The 21,070-nt window shown below is 38.0% G+C and overlaps 1 protein-coding gene across 7 annotated transcripts in view; it reads right to left on the bottom strand.

The window, feature by feature from the left end:
• Hgf (hepatocyte growth factor (hepapoietin A; scatter factor)) overlaps positions 1-21,070 on the bottom strand; it is a 67,674-nt gene that overhangs the window by 7,671 nt on the left and 38,933 nt on the right. For all 7 annotated transcript variants that reach the window (XM_005377193.2, XM_013510678.1, XM_013510677.1 and 4 more), the window contains 6 exons: positions 20,876-21,003; positions 11,141-11,243; positions 8,112-8,245; positions 4,455-4,490; positions 3,161-3,257; positions 571-645 (listed from right to left, as the gene is read on the bottom strand). In XM_005377193.2, the coding sequence (XP_005377250.1) occupies positions 571-645; positions 3,161-3,257; positions 4,455-4,490; positions 8,112-8,245; positions 11,141-11,243; positions 20,876-21,003 (573 nt within the window). The remainder of the gene's footprint in view (positions 1-570; positions 646-3,160; positions 3,258-4,454; positions 4,491-8,111; positions 8,246-11,140; positions 11,244-20,875; positions 21,004-21,070) is intronic.

Raw genomic sequence — 21,070 nt, 5'->3', positions numbered from 1 at the left:
CCCCTTATCTTTACTTACAGCTACTTTTCATTGAAATCTATTCCCAGGGCAATTCTGGGGATCATTCCACATAAGAAAGGAGAAGCAAAGAGTGAGAGAATTTGTTGGTAATTTAGGAAAAAGAATTTCTCTGCAGAACTAAGAATGCAAGTGGAAGGCTGGAACATAATTTATTTACATAGTGTAAGGAAACATTTTTCCCAAGTGAGAGTGTGCTAGCATGAAAAGCAGTCAATTGAAGTAATACTAAACAAGAAAATATCAGTGAGGTTAAAGTGTGTAAGCTAAATTTTAGAAACTTAACTTGTTCACCTCATGCTAGGGCACCTCTGTAAAATAAAGGCATATTCTAAGCTTAAAATAAGGAGGGGAAACAAAGTTGAAGGGAAGGAAGGGGAATGGGATAAAAAGAATTAAGACGTATCATGTACAAGCACAAATTCTTTAGAATGAATGTGATCATTACATATATCTAAAATGTACCAATAAAATATTTTTTAAACAGCTAAGAAGAAGGAGGCACTTATTTTTGAACGCTGAAAACTAATCTTGATTTAAAAAACACTTTACCTAGCAGGGAAACACTGTCTTGCAGTAAGGATCCAACTTTCCTTTATCAACGATCCTCCACAGATATGTTTATTTCTAAGAAAAAGAGAAAAGAAAACAAGGAACATCTGCACAGAAAGAGTGGCTGCCAATTAATGCAAAACCTATGGCTCCACTGGTTAAAAATAAATGTGCTACATGTAGACATTCACCCAATTAGAATAAACTTGGTAGCAATCCTTTTATCTCAAGGATGATATCTGGGGATTATAACATTAAAATTTTTAATAAGGTGATTACAATTTTATTAAATGAATTTTTATTACTTAAAGAACTGTCATTTAACAATAATTTCTACTCCCCACACATACATTTATCTTTGTGAGATAAAGATATGTTTGTAATTATTCAACAGAATGATAAAAAACCTGAACTGTTTGGAATTCCATATGTGCATTATTAAAAATACTCATTAAGTCTTATTTTACTGTGAAAACAATTCAGTGGTAGTGACATGTGCTATTGTTCCCTCTTCTCTACCACTGGTAAATTTTGATATGTTGAAGTATTACTGAGTTTGAAAACTATCTGTTCAGTATAAGACCCACAATATAATATTTCATTAAAATATTTCATGAAAGTAAAACAATCTTGCCAGACAAGTCATTTAAGAATCTGTAAAATATTTATAGGAAATAATAAGCACTAGTACATTTATTTCCTGATATCCAAAATCTTTAAGTCCATTCATTTTTGGCAGAAACATGGAAAAAGTACAACTTTTCATGATTTACATTTCCAAGGAGTACAGATGTTCAGTGCTTCACAGGGTAATACTAGAAGATTCTCAGACTAAGAGCATGGTTATTTATGGCCCCTACCACACAGGAGGATAAGAGTAGATACAGGGTTTTAATTTTTCTTCCCTCAGTACATATTTTGGAAGACTAACCAAACAGCTGTTGCTACCAAGAACACAGACTTAAAGGCAAACAATTTTAAAAGTTGGTGGTTCTCTGGTTTTACGAATATATTTACTGGGATTCTCAGGAATGAAGACTAACAGAAACCCATCTTTCTGTATTCTCCTGTTGGTAAATATAATTCGGAAGTGTAAGCTGTTTTACCCTTTGGGGCTATGAGTTAGGAAAGAACCACTAAGTTCACTGAGAGATGTGAAGTCTTACGATATTTTCTATAATAAAAACCTTAAATTTGTATTAACATAATTAAATTTCTTTTATAAAGACCATTTTCTAAAATAAAACACTCGAAAGATTTGGTTTTCATTAAATCTTCATATTGAATAATCACTCATATTCTAATTGGCTTCCTAACTCTATTTCAGTACTACAAGATTAGGACAGCTACAGTAGAATTACTGGCATAAATATTCAATCTCCTAAAGTATTCCCTGAGAAAATATACACTAAGAGATAACTTTAAGCTATCTCCCGCAACATTCCAATCACCTAAAGTCATATATCAAAGGCTGCAAACTCCATGCTGGTCAAGAATGGGCAGATTCATAAACTACTTCAGTTTCTAGTTGTCTCCGTTCTACCTTATGTCACTGATAATAAGAGATGTACGGTAACAGTAATGGGAGATATATTTCCTTGCACTAGGAGACTAAGGGTGAAGGAACAAGAAGGATTTTTTTCATTTGTTTGTTTTTTGTTAACGGAGGAGCTAGATGAGTTGGGATTTGAAGCTTGAGGCATTTTCAAGCACGAAGCACTGAGGAAGGAAGCCACAATACTTAGTGGGAATAAAGGCTCAGATGCGGGAGCCAGGGGGTCTACCACACAAGGGAAAATTCAGCTAACGTCAGCTGCACTGGGTGTGCTGCGTGATGACATCCTGACGGGGGTTGCTGGAGACCTAGGTGTTCTAATGACCACCTGGGCTAATCTGTGAAGTAGGTGGTAAGATGTAATCAATTTTAAATGCATTTATGTTTTCAACATTTACTTCTTACAGCACAATTGCTAAGCTTGATTTTGTATTATGATATCATCTGCAGAGTGATGTTATGTGGAACATGTCATTGACGCTTAGGGCTAAAATTCCTTATCCACACTGATTATAAAATCAAGACTGTACAACTATTAAAAGTGTGTTAATGTTCTTCGTAATAAAATACAATGAAATTTTAAACTGTCATTTTTGTCATTTAATGACAGTCAGAAATTAAAAAATAAACATAACATGTCTGATAAGACTATGCATAGATATGTTAGAAATAATCGGAAAGTTAGTAATACTTGTATCATAAATATTATGGTGCTATGTAAAAGTGGCTCTTCTACATAGTTGTTTTTTGTTTAATCAGAGCTAATGTTTCTTGGAAGCAAGGACAAGGGCAACACATTCAAGACCTGTGTGAACATTTAAAAAGGTTGTCTGAGGCACAAGGTGCAGACCCCAGGGCCTATGTTGCAGCAAGAAGCTGATCAAACCCTTCTTTGAACTCCCCAGGTGAAGATCAAACCTTCTTTAAACTCCTCAGACCAGCACCTGGTGGAAGGCATAGACTTCATGGCCACAAACAGCCATGCTGCTGGGAACGTAACTGCAAAGAGTTCAAACAAGTATTATTACTAATTACCTGTACTTCAAGCTAACCATCCATCCTACATTTGTTCGTGTTGGAATCCCATTAACCACTCGCAACTGCTTTGTCTTGGCACAAGATATTACAGGATCTGAAAACAGGACCAAACATAGTGTTTTCATTTCTTTGGGAACAACGCTAGCTACACACATGTAACTACTATACCTGCATTAGAACCCTTGTAAAAAGGGTAATGTACGATGTTAGTTCCACACAGAGCCCTAGCATCGCCATCCTCAGGGCTGCTGTGGAGTGACACGAAAACACTAAGGGGCTCAAAGCAGTGAAGATTTGTCATGACGGTGACAGGCCTTTGCTCAGTATGTACTGAAACCTAGTTTTTCAAGTACAGTGTTAATGCATTTCCCTTACTAGTGTCAAGATAAAAATGAAGCAATTTACAGTGCTTATGTCTACATGTCAATAGCAACCCACAGCCTGAGCAAAACAAAGCAACATGATTTGGTTATCCTGAGTTTGTAACAGTCAGAATGTAGAGCTTTTTAGAACATGCTGCCAACAGTATACTTATTGAGAGTGTGCCCAAATGACATTACTACATCCAAATAACCATGTCCCAGTGACATAGCCCAGAATTCTCGGACAGCGTGATTCCTGGACCCTCCTCTGGGTTCCTTATCTTCTCCTTTGTACTCTGTCCACATCTTGAGTATCTTTTCTTCTGCTTCCTCAGCCTGGGTATTGGAGGTGATCCTTCCAAAGAATAACTTATTCCAGCCCCAGAAATATGTGAAAATTAAAAACAAGCAGCTTGAAACAGATTCTCCCACTGAGGATTAACTGGACTTCTCTGACAGTGTTGTCTTCTGCCCAACAGCAGTAGGCTTGCAAGCAGCTTTAAAGAGAGAGAAAAGGAAGAAAGAGAGAGAGAGAGAAAGAGAGAGGGGGGAGAGAAAAAGAGAGGAACAGAGAAAGAACGAAAGAAAGAAAGGAAGGAAAGAAAGAAAGAAAGAAAGAAAGAAAGAAAGAAAGAAAGAAAGAAAGAAAGAAAGAAAGAAAATAAGAAAGAAAGAAAGAAAGAAAGAAAAAGAGCGAGCGAGCCAAATAGTGTGTGCAGTGTCCTCGCGTCCCGGGCTCATTCTGCTGGACTCAGTGTCCCAGGCTCATTCGGAGGGGGATGCACATAAAAGGGACCCTTTATGTACTGTGGCCCAAATTAAATGTACACAACAGTGATTTTTTCAAACTCATATGAAATAGCTTATATTTTACGTCCTATTTTATGTAAGAGACGCAGATATACTTTGTATCTGGAAAGATTACTCACGGTCTAAATTGATTGTAGGTGTGGTGTCCCCTTCACCTGTAAAAATAAGTGTTTAAATACATTAAGAATTTACTACCTCTGTATGTCTTTATACAAAATCATAGTTACACACTAAAATCAAAGTATTTAGGAAATGTACAATTCACGAAAACTCTTGATATTTTGTTAAATATAGCATGGAATGCCTCTTTTTGAGTAATTCTGTTATCATGTTTACTGGATGAACTGGCATGTGCAAGGAAGTCTCATTCCCTGAGCGTGAGCTGATTAAGTGTGCAGGACCCTGAGCCGCACATCCAGCACAAGGAGTGGCCGGGCTCCCCGGGACAGCAGGCCCGCCACCGAGCAGATGACGTTCATTGCTGACTGACCGGACCTCTCCTACGGGTAAGTCACTTTGTTTTGATTGAAGTCTCAATTACATAAATTTTAATGAAAATTACTTTACTTTTATATTTATATGGCTTGGTGTAACTAAATTTGTTCACGCCTTGGAACCTTCCAAAAGACAGAAATCAATGTCTCTTTTCGAAAAACAGGGATGATAATGTATCTTCTTGGAATACTTCAAAGATTGCTTTTCTTTCCAGATGTTAGTAAAAAAAAATACGGAAAAGTAAGAAAATGCTGGAACCTACATACTGATTCTACCTAAGTCCTCGTAACTTACTCCTTTTTCCTGACCTCTCTGCTGGGATTTAATTGCTTTAAGAAGAAAGGTTTGGGGGCTGGGGATTTAGCTCAGTGGCAAAGCGCCTGCCCGGCAAGCGCAAGATCGTGAGTTCGGTTCCCGGTACCGGAGAAAAACCAAAAAAAAAAAAAAAAGAAGAAAGGTTTGGAAGATGCTAGGAGTTTGGAAATGCTTGTGCAGTAATAAACGAGACATGAGACATTTCTTGAAGCTTAACATCTAACGGCTCAGAACTGATGAGGGAGTTCAGTCAGTCTCCACGCATATGCAGCTGGGTTTAATCCCTGGAAATGCCCTGTGCTCAGATACACTGAGGACAAAACAATAGTGGCACAAGGATTCCCTTGGAATGGATGCAAATTTTACCACTATTTATGAGGGTATGAGGGAATTCCTACACACCAAAAGGTTTTTATTTATTTTCACTTTACAGATCTAAGTACTGTAAATGAATAAAGATAAAGGAGAACATATAAATTCTACCATTTTCTTTTCACTTTTGATTTTCCTGGGGGAAGGTTCTCTTACAGCCCACTGAAGTCTGCACGTTATAGTACAAAGTGGAATTGAGGCAGAACATAGTCAACAAGGACTGTTCTTTAAACTCAAATCAATTACTTATAAACTTTAAATAATTAGATATTTACTCCTAGCATTGTTATGAGAAAGAATGAAGTAGTCCTATCCTGAATTGCATATTAGTTCTTCTAAGTATCAGCTTAATTGGTCAGCAAGGGAATAAGTTCATTATTATATCTTACTCAAATATTTAAAGTCTAACACATTTGTAGGTGTTGCAAATTATAGGTTTTAATGATAATATTTTAAAAATAAATGGCATGTTCCATGCTTCTTCAAAGCCAATAATTCTCGCACTTTATCATAAGCTTCCATACTGCTGGAAATCATATCTCTGATGACTCTCTGGCTCTGGGTTTTTAAAAAGGACAGCAGTGTCTTCTTGTGCACAGGGAGCTAAGCTCTGAGACACTGCGTCCCATTCCCATTTTCCGTACACTCCCAAGCAGGACCCTTCCTTCCCAATGGCTGCACAATGTAAGTACGGGATTTGACACAAAACACCAAGACATCATGCTTTTACTATATTCTTTAAGTTTCCACTTAAGTTTGAAACTTAAAAACATCACATATTTTTCTAAGCAAGTATCTGTGTTCCCATTTTGTTTTATATATTAATGTTAACGTATGTTTACTATGTAGTTATATGGTTTTGTAATTGTTTATAAAAATGTTTCCTCTCTATGCTGTAAGATAATTCAGGTTAAAAATCTATAATTTTTGTATCCCTACTATTTAGGGCTTTCTACACAATGCAAGCTCAATAACACATATGAATGAATGAATAAATAAAACCATAGAAATTAAGAAATTTTTGAGTATTTACTATGCAACACTCTTTACACTAGCCCAATAAAGTAGACACTTTTATTGCACCATTGTTTGAATAGAGTCGTAGTCATAAATAAGTCGCCCAAAGCACTTACAAACTGGACTAAGCTTATTACTCAGGAACTCTGAGTTGAAACTCAGCTATTATACTCTCAATAGTTAATACTTAAGGTTTTTGTAATATATACTAAACCTGTGCATATACAAGTTTATAGGACTATCTACATTTCACTTTTGCATGTTTGATGAGCTTAAACATGCATGTCAAATGTTCTTTTGTAAGCATTTTAGAGAAAATGAATAAAAACATTTAAGTATTTTGTATCAGAAGTGTACAGTGTGAAAATGATTAATACAGTCACTGAGGTTAAACAAATAATTAGAACTCAAATCTTTTAAATATAAATGTTATTAGCCTTTCAACAAAAAGAAAATGTAAATAAATTCTGGCTATAAATATCAGTTAGAAAAATGATAGTGTAAAAATATTTATTGAAATTAATGTTCAGGATACATGGAAATAAACATGAGTTATCTCCAATAGCTTTTAATCAAATACTAGCAACACCTAAAGTCTTTCAACTGTACATTCATCACTCTTAGTTTAAAAAGATTAGTTGAAAATGTTTTTGGAAAACTTTACAATTATTAGAGTACCTTTTCGGATTTTATACACTGAATCACACAGCCCTGAGTCTCTGAGAGCACTTTACACTTAAATGAACATGTAAGGTACGTAAGCCGCACTGAACTGCTGTGAGTCTCACAAAGCAGAATGTCAATGTGAAAGGAACACAGGCTTTCTAGATGCAAGATCACTTTGTTTTTAATTTCTCCCTGAATCACTGTATATTTTTATGAGCTGCCAACATCATTAATCTTGGAGACTTCAGACAATGATACTGTGAGGTAAAACCATCATTTAGAAAAAATGGGGCTAGGCTGTAGGTCAGGGATGGAGTGCTTGCTTAGCATTTTGAAGACCCTGGGCTCACTCTCCAGGGAGGGAAGAAAAGGCAGAAAAGGGAAGAAAAGGAAGGAACAAAACAGAAGTGAGGAGAAATCTTTCAATCAGTTTAAAACTATGTTACTCTCTGAAAGGGTGGATGGGCTGCTTGGGTCTGTTTGGGATCTCGTGGGCAAGAGACTCTCCACAAGTGACCTGCTGTGCTCCTTGGCTGCGTGGGACCTGCTGAGCTGGGCTGCCGTTGGGTGCATCTTTCCAGCCCACGTATATTGGAATCACGGCCCTTTATTGCCTCTGGATCTCAAATGGGAGGTTTCTTAGGGAGAAAAACTAAATTCAGTCAAAAGAATTCCTTCTGATCTCCAAGACAGGTGGGAGTGGGTGGGTGGGTGGGTGTGTGTGTGGGGGTGGGTGGGTGTGTGTATGTGTGTCTGTCTGTCTTTGTGAATTGCTGTCTGCAGAATGTCCTTATTTTGGAACCAGCTCTTGAGTACTGTTTTATTTACAGCACTGATTAAAAAATCATGTTAGTGGAGATGCAATACATTTAAAATATTTCAACAGAAAAAATAACATTAACTGAACTTACAATGGGAAATGGGGCAATAATCCCAGGGAATGAGGGGATTCCCTGTGTAACACCAGGGTCCGTGGGCATCGTCGTCTGGATTCCGGCAGTAATTCTTATTCAGCTTACTGGCATCTGGCTCCCAGAAGATGTGACTGCATGAACAACAAGCCAGACCTCAGAGGGGTCTGCTCCATCCATGAGAAACACAATACTAAGAAGATACAGTCTTAGCACTTCCCTACCCCACAGATACAGCTCAAGCTGCTACTTGGTGTGGACCTTAGCCATTTTGTCAAGATCCATACTGTTTCAGCTGTTATAGTTGGGAAGCATGTTTTCTAACCTCAGGGTAGCACTGGATACACTTTCCCAAACTGACTTGAAGATGGGATTTTCATTCACAATATGATGAGAAATTACGTGACTCTGCTTCTATTTAATAACTACCTACAATGGCAGGTAAGAGTACTAGTGCATAGAAGCAGAGAAATACTGTGCAAGAGTAAGAAGATGCCAAGTCTAAAATTACACATAGAAAATACTGGCTGTTGTACAAGTAGGTTTTCATGTTTCAGAGGCATAAGAATCAACACAATCAGTATCACTGACACAAAGAACCAGAAAATATTCTAAAAGTTAATAATAAAGTGCCAAAAATAATTAAATTCTAAAATCTTACTGGCCGTATAGTTACAGAATCTGTCTTTCCTACAGATAACCAAGTAACATTTCAGTCTTTCTAATTTAATGTTCAAAATACCAATGTTCAACCTCTTCCTTGCATAGTTTGTTATTAAAACAAAACGGTACCCCTGCAGCTTGACATTCATTTCCTGTACATTTTTTTCCAAGTCACTTAACTAGTTCCAAAAATTGAACTTCACCTCCCTGTAGTAAGAGTTATTACCCTGGGGTTCCCCACATAACTACGCTACCTATCTGCAGTGGCAGGCTGGCCATGCTGAGAAACTGTCCTCACAGGTGCGGCAGGGGAAGTACTCCTTTGGAGGCCTTGCTGATGTCCGTGGTATAAACACTTGCACATGAAAACTGCAAGCATGGGAAATCCCTAAGGCAGTGCTGGCAGGAGATGGGAACAATTCTCTCTCAAATTCTTGAATACCCAAATACACCCCCACTCACAACTGCCTGTTCCTAAAAACGGTTTTGAAAACAGCAGTGTTGAAATCAGCTTATACTTTAAATTATGCTAATTCTTGCTTTGATTTCTTTACTGAGTCATTTTAAGGCTTAGGATAACATCGAAACTCTTCTCTCAGCTGACAGGCCTCTTATAATAAGGTACTGCCTCTGCAGAATTTCTCCTCTGTGGACACTGACCAAATTACAGTCTCTCAGCCTTGCCAAAATCATTTCCTGTTTTCAAACACTTTAATCTTGCTACTCTTCTGCATTCCCCTTGGCCAAATGCTGCTGCTCCTGTATGTACCCGCTAATGTCTGTCCCTCAGGAGGGCATCCTGGTCATCTGCGTCCGGGGCAGCTCTGCCTTGCCATCCTATCCCGTAAATCTGCTTTCACATTTTTACACCACGGCAGGGGAATTCCCTGTCCACTCTCTTCCTCTGCTGGCGCCTGAGACCCTTTGAAGTCGTAGAACTTCAGCTTCCAGTGCTGGAACCCTGAGCATGTGTGGCCCCTGACCAACTGGTAGGCAACCAATGCATGTACGAAGTTCACCAGCATAAACTGACACCAGATTTTCAATGTGTAGTATATTAAGAAAAGGACATGAGGTGTCATTAAAAACGTTTATGTTGAATGCATATTGAAATGAAAAATCTTTAGATATACAGTATTGGGTTAAATAACATACATTAACATTAATTTTGGGATATTCATTTTTTACTTCTTTAAAGTGACTACTAAAAGCACAAAAGTTTATATGCAGCTTGTATTTGTGAGACACACTCTATGTATATTAGAAAGTACTGTTTTAGAACTATCAATATTATGAAATAAATTAACTGAAACAATTCATCTTGTGAAACAGTATCAGGTACGACTGAGTACATTGTGGAAGAGAAGAAGGTTTTTAAAATTGAAGTAAGAGAAACAAAGTGACTCCACTTCTCAGAGCCCTTAAATTCTTATTCCCGCATAGAATTCTTCCCTAGAACATGGTGGTCCAATGACATCAGCATTCATGTGGAGAAATCTTGTGACAGGCCCTTCATCAACACCTGAACTGTTTTGTGTCTACTGTGTATATTCTGGGATATTTACCTGAAATCTGTTTTTAGTCACAAAGATGTGTCATACTTGTTTCATAATTTTATGAACACAGCACTATTCCTAAGGCCAAGTGGATTTCTTTGTGAATATGTTCAGTATAAAATCGCCAATTCTCTGAAGTATATAGAATTTTTAAAGTTATATATAAATTACTAAAATAATCATGAAATTTTATATAATAAAGCTAAACAAGAAAATCTGTATCACTTTAATAGACAGGTGAATAAGATTTTTATGTACATGGGGGCTGGGGATTTAGCTCAGCGGCACAACACTGGCAAGTGCAAGGTCGTGAGTTTGATTCCCAGTACCGGAGAAAAACGAAAAAAAAAATGTATATGTATATGAAAATGATTATTTATGGATTTTTACAAATTGCTATTAATGTTAATTTTACAACAATAATCCTTTAACATGCCCTCTATGAGACCCTACATATACCACATAATTACACATCTTCTTTTTAAGTTAGATAATGCGTTTCTCAATGTGATCAAATTCTCCTTGAAATGTGGAGCTAAAATATGTACGAGTTTTTTATTGATAAACCTCAGATTGCCAATTACTGGGTAGAATGCACGGTAAGAGCTCAATATATGTAGGTTGGATTGAACTGTATATTAAAAGTTTTCTCCATACAGAGACAATGTTATTAGCTATAGAGGAAAATAAATTTAATGTTTGTATTGATTTACTAAGACAAAAGGACAGAAAAAAATAAGGCATGTGTATGCGAATGCACATTAACTGCTGCTATCACCCCCTCCTGTGTACTGAAAAGAGTTCACATACCGGTGCAAGTCTTCCATGTTCTTATCCCACATCGAACATGTTAGTCCAGATCTTGTTTTGGATAAACTGCCCATATAGTTCTTTCCATTCCCACGATAACAATCTAGACATAAAATATACAAAAAGAAGGTAATGAATACTATGAAGGGTAAAGCAAAGTGTTTTCTAAGTCTATGAAGTAATGAAAATCAATATAATTAAATGAAGAACCTGAAGTCCATAAAATTAGAGTCCTAACTATCTCACATTAAAATATCTCTATCTCCAGTTCAATTTATCTTTCATTAAAATAAGTACTTCTGTGAATTCAAATATTACAAATAATAATAAACCAAAAAGTTCAATGAGCAACTCACGAGGCTACTAAAGAAATGAGAACTTTTAGAATGATGCAGATATTCCAAGTATTTCCTTCTGGCAAATTACTTTCCATGGAAAAGCTACAAGAACACTGTAATAAAAGTCATAGACCCAGCATGTTTAGGTTTCTGTCATGGACACCCTGAGTCACCCACACAGCTGCTCTACAAAGGCCTTTGACTGCAATTTGCTCACTGCTTGCTCAGGAGTGGGATCGCGGTAACGATGCTGGAGCACACTCCTGCAGAGTGATGCTCTCCACCCTATGGAGCGCACCAAGGCCTGTGTGAAGAGTGACATCAGTTTGGTCATCAGTGCTGCTCCCACTGCTAAGCGATGTCAAGGAAAAACTTCTCTCCGTATTTAGCAAAAACAATCTGCTGGGGCTTTTGAAACTGAGTAAACATTCTACTGCCAAACGAATTTGCACAAAATGGCTTAAGTGTACTTTGGGGAGTTTTCATGAATCAGTTATTACTGTGCTGGTTGTAAAAGGTTTGTTTTTCTAATATTGCTTTATATCTCTTAGTTGGTATTCTTTTGTAAACAGAAGCTTTTCTCCCCTAGCCCTTCCACTTGGGACTCAGAAATGCAGCTATTTTAATAGAAATGCTGCATGGTAGTAGAACTGGAAACATAATGTGGACTTGTGCATTCTCTGTTTATTCAATGTGCTATATAATCTGTCCCTGTCATTCATTTCTATGCTCAAAATGATCACTGGGCCAACTCCAACCACTTTAATCAGACTCCCCACTTACCATGGTCGACGAGGTTTTATATCCCTTTGTTTAACTGAGCAATCTGTGTCCTATTAACATTGACAGAAGTGCCCAAATTCTTAACAAAAATAAATTAACACTGTAAATCATTAATCTATATTTAAACAATAACAGCCAGGGGTGAAGGCATAGGCCTGGAATCCCGGATAATCCAGAGGCCCGGCCAGCCTGTATAGGGAGGCACACAAGGCAGTGAGACTGTACCTCCAAATAAAGGATAAAAAGGACTGGTGATGTAGTTCATTGGAAGCCTGGGTTCCACCCCTAGCACCAGGGGAAAAAACACCATTGCAGAAATATAAATAATAGATGCCAGTTAAAAAGTGACTTTATTAAACATCTCTAATTTTACATTAAAAAAACTGAAGCTTTGACTATAGAATGTTCTCTACAAATGCATACTAACATGAGTATTCTACACTTCATTTGACAAAACACAGCATCTTGTCATTGGCTTTTAAATATTCTATGTGATTATAATAAATAATAGGTAGCCAATCCTACTAAAATTGATTAAATGAAAACTTCAATCATTTCTGGGAAGTAGTTTAAATAGTCAAAACATATAATATGTATTTTCAATGGTCAGTGCTCATATCCTTGGATCAAGTTTGTATTTCTGCTCTAAGGATTTGGGCTTAAACATAAAAATCTGAAAAGTCTAGGACTTGATACAGATAAAGTAATGGTCATTACAGGACCTCATCAACTTGTTCTTAGCACTTGTGAAATTTGCACATGTAAAGAGTAAACCAATGAAAACACTTTCCTATGACAACACTATCTTTTTATGTCAAGAAATCTGACATTTTGGCAGTTTGGTATGGGCTTTGCCAACAGAAACAAGTGTCCTAGGTATCCACCTCACTCTTTATCCATTTTTGTTGTGTTCACCTGTATTGTCTGTGTAGGTTAAAAGGGTCTTTCTATCACCAACAATAACTTCTTTGAATGTTGGCCATCAACTAGGTTTTCCTTAGTAAATGCTTTATTTTAGAAGAAGGTTTTGCTTAAGATAAAGTTGTCAACATGACACAGAGACTTCCCACATACCATATCATTTCCTTTACTTCCAACCTGTTACGTCACTCTGACTAGATCCCTTGCAACTACTGAGCTAATATTAATACATCTGAATACAGCTGAAGCTAGAGATGGATCACATGTTCGGGGCTGGAGCAAGGTAGGTCCAAGAACAAAGAGTGCCCAAGGTGAGCCTTGTGAACTAGTTGCTCCAGTCCAAGAACACCAGGAGCCCAAAGCAATCTAAGCAATTGGCCGCTAGGCAGAGAGGTGTCACATGACATCAACCTTCCCAGTGTATAAATAAAAGCACTGAGGTGATTGAGCAGTTCTTTTTCTCTCATCCAGAGAGAGGGCTCCACCTGATCTAAGCCTTCTGTATCTTGTCTTCATTTCTTCACCTTCTTGCCGGTCCTCACCTGGGAAATTTGAGAGCCATTCAGGTCGTGACAACACTGGAGCACCTACTGTTTTTACATTTTTGTAGTTTTTACCTAATATTCCTTTTGTTTTCCAGGATCACATATTATCTTCACTTGTGTATTCTAAGGCTTGTAGATGTGACAGTTTCTCAGACTCTGTTTTATTCATTTTTGTTGTTGCTGATGGTGGCCTTTTTTATCTATTTCTATTATTTATTTTTTATTGGTAGATGGTTGCCACACTTAGTGATCACATTCATCATAGGGAACTTGTACCTGTATATAATACATCTTAACTATTCTTTTTTCCCCTTCTCCCTTCAACCTTTCACCTCCTCCCCATTTCCAAAACTTTATTTCCATTTCTTCCTTCCATTGTCTTTTTCTTTAACTCCCCTTTTTCCTTCCTCCTTCCTCCTCCTTCATTCCCCATCTCATTTGGACATTTCTTCCTACTTGCCCACTCTCTTTGGTTTTGATGACACTGGCAGTCCAGAGAACTGAGAAGTGGGATTGGTAAGATATCCCAAAATTGTGCTTGTCTGATGCATTCCTCTTCTGTCAGTTGTGGAGTATGGGTTCTTGAGAGGAAGACTTGAGTTTGTAAGCACTTCCTAATTTCTCCTTCTTTTCATTTGATAAAGTTAGGCAGTGCGTGTGTGTGCACACACACTTATTTGTCACAAGTAACTACACTTGCTCTAACTTCCACCACACACCACAGCACTCTTCCTCTCCTCCATTTCAGTTTTTATCTCCTTTTTCTCACAGTAGAACCCTTGATTCCAAGCACCATAAATACTGGCTCATTTTTCTCACTACAATGTACACACACTAATTTCAAAGCTCTTTCATCCTAATACTAACAAAATTAAATCAATGGCTCACACCTGAGCCTCTGAGAGGCTGAGGCAGGAAGATTGCCAGTTCCAGCCCAGTCTTGGTCACTTATTGACTTAATAAGACCCTTTATCAAAATAAAAAATAAAAAAGAGGCTAGGGATATGGCTCAATGCAAAGGTCCTGGGTTCAATCCCTATGTTTAAATAAATAAATGCAAAACGTATTTACAGTTATTTTAGCCTTAAAATATATCTCAATGAGGATAGACAGTCAATAAGTTTTACTTAAAAATCATCTGGTATCTGTTTGACATGTGGATTGACCTATTTCTCTATTTCCTCCCCTTATTTTTGGTGTTACTCTTCGGGTGTTTGAAATATTAATGTTGGTTAATCGTCAACACTATATGAAAAGTTGTGCTCCGTAAAGCATCCCTTTTCCTTTTCCCTCCACGTATCTCTGTGTGTTTCCCTCCACGTATCTCTGGACTCCAAGGCACATCGCACCTTCCCTGAGTCCCAGTCTAGGGCCCCAGGTCTGTGTTTAGTTTAATTTTTTGGTAAGACTAAGCAGAAACACATACAAGTCATATAAACACATACACAAACATAATATAAATGTACAAATGTATGGGTTTATGTGAACACTCCCTCAATATTCTTCTATCTCATTCTTTATTTCTTGTTTTGCAACACACACACACTTTTGCGCCTTCCTTTTCTTTTTAAAAATTTAGTTGTGGGGCTGGGGATTTAGCTCAGCGGCAAAGCGCCTGCCTGGCAAGCGCAAGGTCGTGAGTTCGGTTCCCGGTACCAGAGAAAAACCAAAAAAAAAAATAAATAAATAAAAAAATAAAAATAAAAATTTAGTCGTGTATGCAGAAATCACACCATATGGGTCAGTGGAGAGTTGTATTATTCTTTCTGCACATCTGCGCTGCTCCAGTGTGGCAGTTCCAGAGGACATGTGTCACTTCGCTGTCACTGTTAATGTGGTGCTGAAATCTCTGTGCACTCGCATAGCCTCATGACTGTGTGTCCAGCGGTGCACTGCTGGACCCAGATCTATATGGTTTCCACTTTCACACTAAGATCTTTTATCCATTTCACATTTCCTTTTAGGAATGGTGTAAGAGATGTTAATCTTACCATTTTTTTCCCACATAGTTACCCTGTTTATTCATTATTATATTTGGAAACCTCATTTCGTCCAGTGGCATGTCATCATGTGTTAATAAGTATCTATATGCACTTGGGTCTATTTTTAGACTTCGTGCTTCATTCTATTTGTCAGTATCTTCAGAAGCTAGAGGTATGCCCTTTTAATTATAAACTCATTATAAAATTACTTCTTTCTGACAGGGTTAACTCTTCTAGTTTCTCTCCTTTTCAAGGATTTTCCTATTATAATTTTCTACTGTTTGTATCCAAATGTTACCCAAAGCCTTATGCATTAACTGGTGGGACTTTCCAGAGGTGTCTGGATCAAGGGTTTGTGATAACTCAGTTCACTAATTGGTTTAGCATAGTTCTGGGTGTTGATAATGGGAAGAATCACTCTGGGTGTTGATGCCACCATCCAACAGGCTTGTAGTCTGGATGGGATAAAAGTCCAGAAGGCTGGACGGTAGCTGCCTTCCTCCCTCCTCGGCCATAGACTGTTTCTCCTCTGCAATGCCCCTCTGCCATGTTATCCTGCCTTGGGGCCAGCCGACCATGGACTGAAACCGCTACAAACTATGAGCGAAAGTAGGCCTTTCCTCCTTTAACTTGTGGGTGTCAGGAAATGTTGTGCCAGCAGTGAGAAAGTAACCAAGACATACTTAAATGTTTATTAGTTGATAACTTTAGAATAAATGTGCTTAGTATCAGAAAATGTGCTCAACATTGCATTAAATTTGAAGATTTAGCTTAGGGAGAAATTACACACTTATGATATTGAGTTATAATATCAATTACAAAAGATATTATCTACATGTTAAAGAACACTTTCACGGTTTTTAAATCACTTAAAAATTATCTTATGTAAATTTTATACATTTCTTTCTAAATTTATTCCTATATTTCCCTAAACTTTGTTTCTAGGATAGATGACATTTTGTCCTTTAATTATCAAAGTTATATATAAATGTTAGTGATATTTCCATATTGATTAGGTATCTTCTATCTTAAAGTACATGTTATCGTTCAACTTCTATTTTCTAAATGTATTATTATATAATTTGCATAGAGATTTTTCTTTTCAATCAACATATGTTCTTGTCTAATTACTTGGAATGGTGTCTTCAACAAAATGTTTCAAGTAAAACAATGTCAAATTGCATTTATAATGTTAGATGTTCACAGAGATAGTAGATATAATTTGGACACTAGCAAGAATACCCCTAATCTGCCCTCTTCAAGTGATGATTTTATTATATATGCAGGTAAATATATATGTGACCAATATATGTAAGAGTATGTATATGTATTATGTGTATGTCTATATTTTATATTGAAACATGCTATCTGTTAATGAAGTCCATGTATGTGTGAATGAGTACACATGGATGTTTATGTGCATATATATAAAGAACATAAATTCTGACTTCGTTGAATATTTTTTAAGCTATGAGTGAACTTTTCACAGAAATTTCAGAGCCTGTTGGAATTTACCATGATTTTTTTTCATTTAACTTTGTTAATAGTTTCTAATACTTAAATGCTTTTTAATTCTTAGACTAAACTCATTTAATCATTATGTATTTTTTTATATTTCTTTCTTGGACTCTTTGTTAAAATTATTTAATGTTGATATAAGTATTCAAAAATGAGATAATTTTATAGTAGCTTTTATTCTGCGCTACCTGTATATGTTTAGGTACCAATATTATATAATAAAAAAATAAATTTTATTGTTTGGTAAGTACAGGTGCAGAGTACAGCACACAAAATGTGTAATGTGAGTATTCATCTGTGCACAGTGTATTTTTGATAAAATACTTCTTTAAATAAATCTGTAATCCTTTTATAAGAATAAATCCACCTAAGCTTTCTGTATCATGTACATTTTCTTTTTTATTTACATTTTCAATGTTTTTACATAAAGTTAAATAAAATGATATCCTTGTTTTCCAATTCTATATGATATTCTTTTTTCAGGTACTGGGAATTCAACTCTTGACCTCATGCTAGCCAGGCAGGTGCTATGCCGCTGAGCTACATCCCTGGGGATATTCTTTAATAATTTTTCCTTTATATATTTTTGCTTCCTCCTGTTTCAGTCTGTAGACTATCTTCTCACTTTTTAAAGCCATGCTGTTGATTTATTTATTTAGTTTATTCAATTAGTTTTAAAGTTTAGAACTAGTTTATAACTAGTGATTTATTTAGTTTTTTTTTCAACCTTATTAATATTTTCATTTTATTTTGCCTATATTCTTTCTCCTGTTTGTTTTTAGCGTACTTTTACATCTACTCATTTAGCTAGATTTCATTCACTTATTATTTTGACATCAATACAAATATTTAAAGTTAAGAATTATCTTCTGTGTATTTCCTTAAGTGTATTGCATAATCTGTTAAGTAGTGTTTTATCAACACTTTCAAGCAAGTCTACAACTTCAGTTTTTATTTTCTTCAATAGTGCTATTTAATGTCCAGTTGCAACATTTGTATGCATTCTAATTCAGATGTTGTGAAATTTGAAAATGTTTCCAATTCGTTAAACTCCATGAAATTTGTATTTCCTGTCATAAGGAGAGTAGTAAGGGTAACACCCTTTCATATACTCATGTGTGTGTCCAGATTTCTATACATAGAGAAAAATTAGACAGGTGGGTAGCAATGCCTACCATGAGTGTAGCAGCATCATATAGCAGCATAGCTTCCAGTTAGAAGTCCCCAGCTGACTACTGAGTTGGCTGGCAGTACTGGTGTAAGCAGTGGGTCTATGCCTTCTTCTAGAGTGAGCTCAACAGAACTTGACACACTCTGCCATGTCTTAAGTGCAAAATATCATAAAGACAGACAATATCACATATTGTGGTAGAATCAACTGAAGATGAAAAACGTCGAATAATGGAAAGGTTATTGCAAGGAGAATCAAATTGAACCCCAAATATACTGATTTGAGAATTTAGGGGAAATCATTTAAATTGTATAAAACTATGTTAATCTATTATTGAGTAGATTTATCAGGTAAATAATAAGAACTAAACTCCAAGATACCATATTATCCACTTATATCATCTGATCCTCTTATATGTGACACATAGGTATATAAACACAGCTTAGTACACACCAAAAGCTTATAAAGCAATTGTTCTTCTTTCTATCTTTCACGAATTAGCCACAACTGTTCCAGTATTGAATAAGACAGGGATGCAGAGGACTCCACTGGTACCAAACACCCCTTAATCACTGGTTTCAACTTCACTTCCCACTGACATTCAGTTCTGCCGGGGATGAAGCTATAGGCTGAAAAGGGACCCACACCCCGCACCCTGTACTGTAGACTGTGGGTTGCGTGAGGCTGCGGGCACCGGGGAGAAGGGTCAGGGGGAAGAAGCTTACACAGGACAGTGAGTGTGTGAGATGGAGCTGTCAGGCAGGATTGGGCTTTGGGGAGGCTTTAGGACTGACTGTGAACAGGACCATCATTTTTAAGTTTACATGAAATATATACCGTCATTTGAAAATACAATTCTCAATCTGTCATCTACCAACAACGTCCAGAGTTCAACACTGTTATTAATCATTTACAAATTATTTTAAAGTAATTTCAATCTCATATCCCTACTACTTCCTGAAAGAGCATCAAGCACCTGTGTTTGCAGTGGTGATTAATTTTTCCCAAACCAGAGCACTGTGCATCACCCATGCTAACACCTGGGGCCAGGTCATCTCTACTCGGTGACTGACAGAACTACTGCACTGGTCCTCTTGCCTTAACTCTTGTAGAGAAGTGGGCTATTTTCCACGAGGCAGCCAGAAAGATCAGCCAAAACTAAAGCCACCAAATAACTTCTCCTAGACCTAGACCATCCTCCCTCATCCTTCAGAGCTATGATGCAAATCCTAACAAGGCCAAGAAGCCCAGGCAAAGGCATCCCAGCGCCTTCTAACTCTGTCTCTCATTCTGCACCTGCCACAGCGTTGTACTAATTTCTTCTCTGAGTTCTCTGACTCTTTCTCAGGGCACACACTGTCCTCTGCATTTCCCTGTACCTCCTGGGTGTCCAACCTTTGTGATCGCCTGGACCTGGAAAGAGTAATGAGGAGCTGTCTTGAGCCACATATAAAAAATAATTCACTAAGTTTCCTTTCCAAATGTTATATTGTAACACTTCTAGTATTAGTGGTGCTGCATTGCTAAGTATGGAAACATCTGGGCTATTTGTCAAATACTATTTGACACGTTGTACCTCCTGTGCCACAGCTCCTAAAAAACTATTTCAACTTATTAAATTATCTTGCAAAATAACACAAGCCAAGTTTAATATATATATAGGAAAACTTACATGTCTGCTAAAAAACAATAAAGTGCCTGCTTCCCCCATCTCTCACACATACACACAGACACACACACACATATTCACACATAGGGAACTTGAAATACTATTATCCAAAAGCACGACTCTAATCTCTAGTCACACAAGCTTTTGCAAAATCTGATTCACACGCCTTTCCACTAGACCGACAGTGTGTGGCGGCTGCAGGAGGCTGGGTCAGCTCTGCCCTGTTGCTTCCCCTACACAGTTTTCTGTTGCCCTCCACGAAGATGGAGTGCCATGCATGTGAGTCGTGAACAGCAGAAGCAAAACTCACCTAAGTTTAGGATCTTCTTAGCTCTGCAGGGCCACAAGCGGCCTACGGGCCACAGGGCGGACACATCTGCTCCACGATCAGGCTCTTCACCTACACACGCACGTGTCGCATCTCTTCCCTCCCTTCCTGCTGCTCTCGCTCACGTGGGACCCTAGCACATAACACCTTCCCCGACCACTGCAACACTCAACAACAAAACCCCCCTCCAACCGCGCACAATTCTGCCCGGGCATGGTCACGAATTCCCAGGGACGCTCGCCCTGCACCTCCGCTCCCCACGGCGCTGTCTGCTGTGCGCGTTCTCTGGGCGGAGACTCTCGTCCTGCGCGCAGGGCTGTCTCAGAGCCTCGAACTGTGCCCGGCACTCGAGGCCGTCACCGAGTCACCACTTGCTGAGTCAATAACGCAGAACACAAACCCAGCACCCGCCTCTGAGCCTGCTACCCGGCGGCAAGAGCTGCGGGCCGGGAGGAGCCGCCCTCCCGCCGCTGGCCTTACCTTGCGCGCTCGCCGCGTCGCACTTGGGGATCTGCGAGCAGTAGCCCACGCGGACGTTCGGGTCCGTGGTGAAGCACCAGGGCGACTCCGCCCCGTCGGGGTTGCGGCAGTAGTTCTCTCGCAGGTCCCTGGAGAGAACAAGCACGTGCTGGGGACGGCGGCGGCGTCGCACCCCAAGCGCAGGCGGGTCCCCGC

This window comes from Chinchilla lanigera, unplaced genomic scaffold, assembly GCF_000276665.1.
Source record: "Chinchilla lanigera isolate Chin_1 unplaced genomic scaffold, ChiLan1.0 scaffold00009, whole genome shotgun sequence".
NCBI lineage: Eukaryota > Metazoa > Chordata > Mammalia > Rodentia > Chinchillidae > Chinchilla > Chinchilla lanigera.
This window is presented reverse-complemented; position numbering and strand designations above follow the sequence as displayed.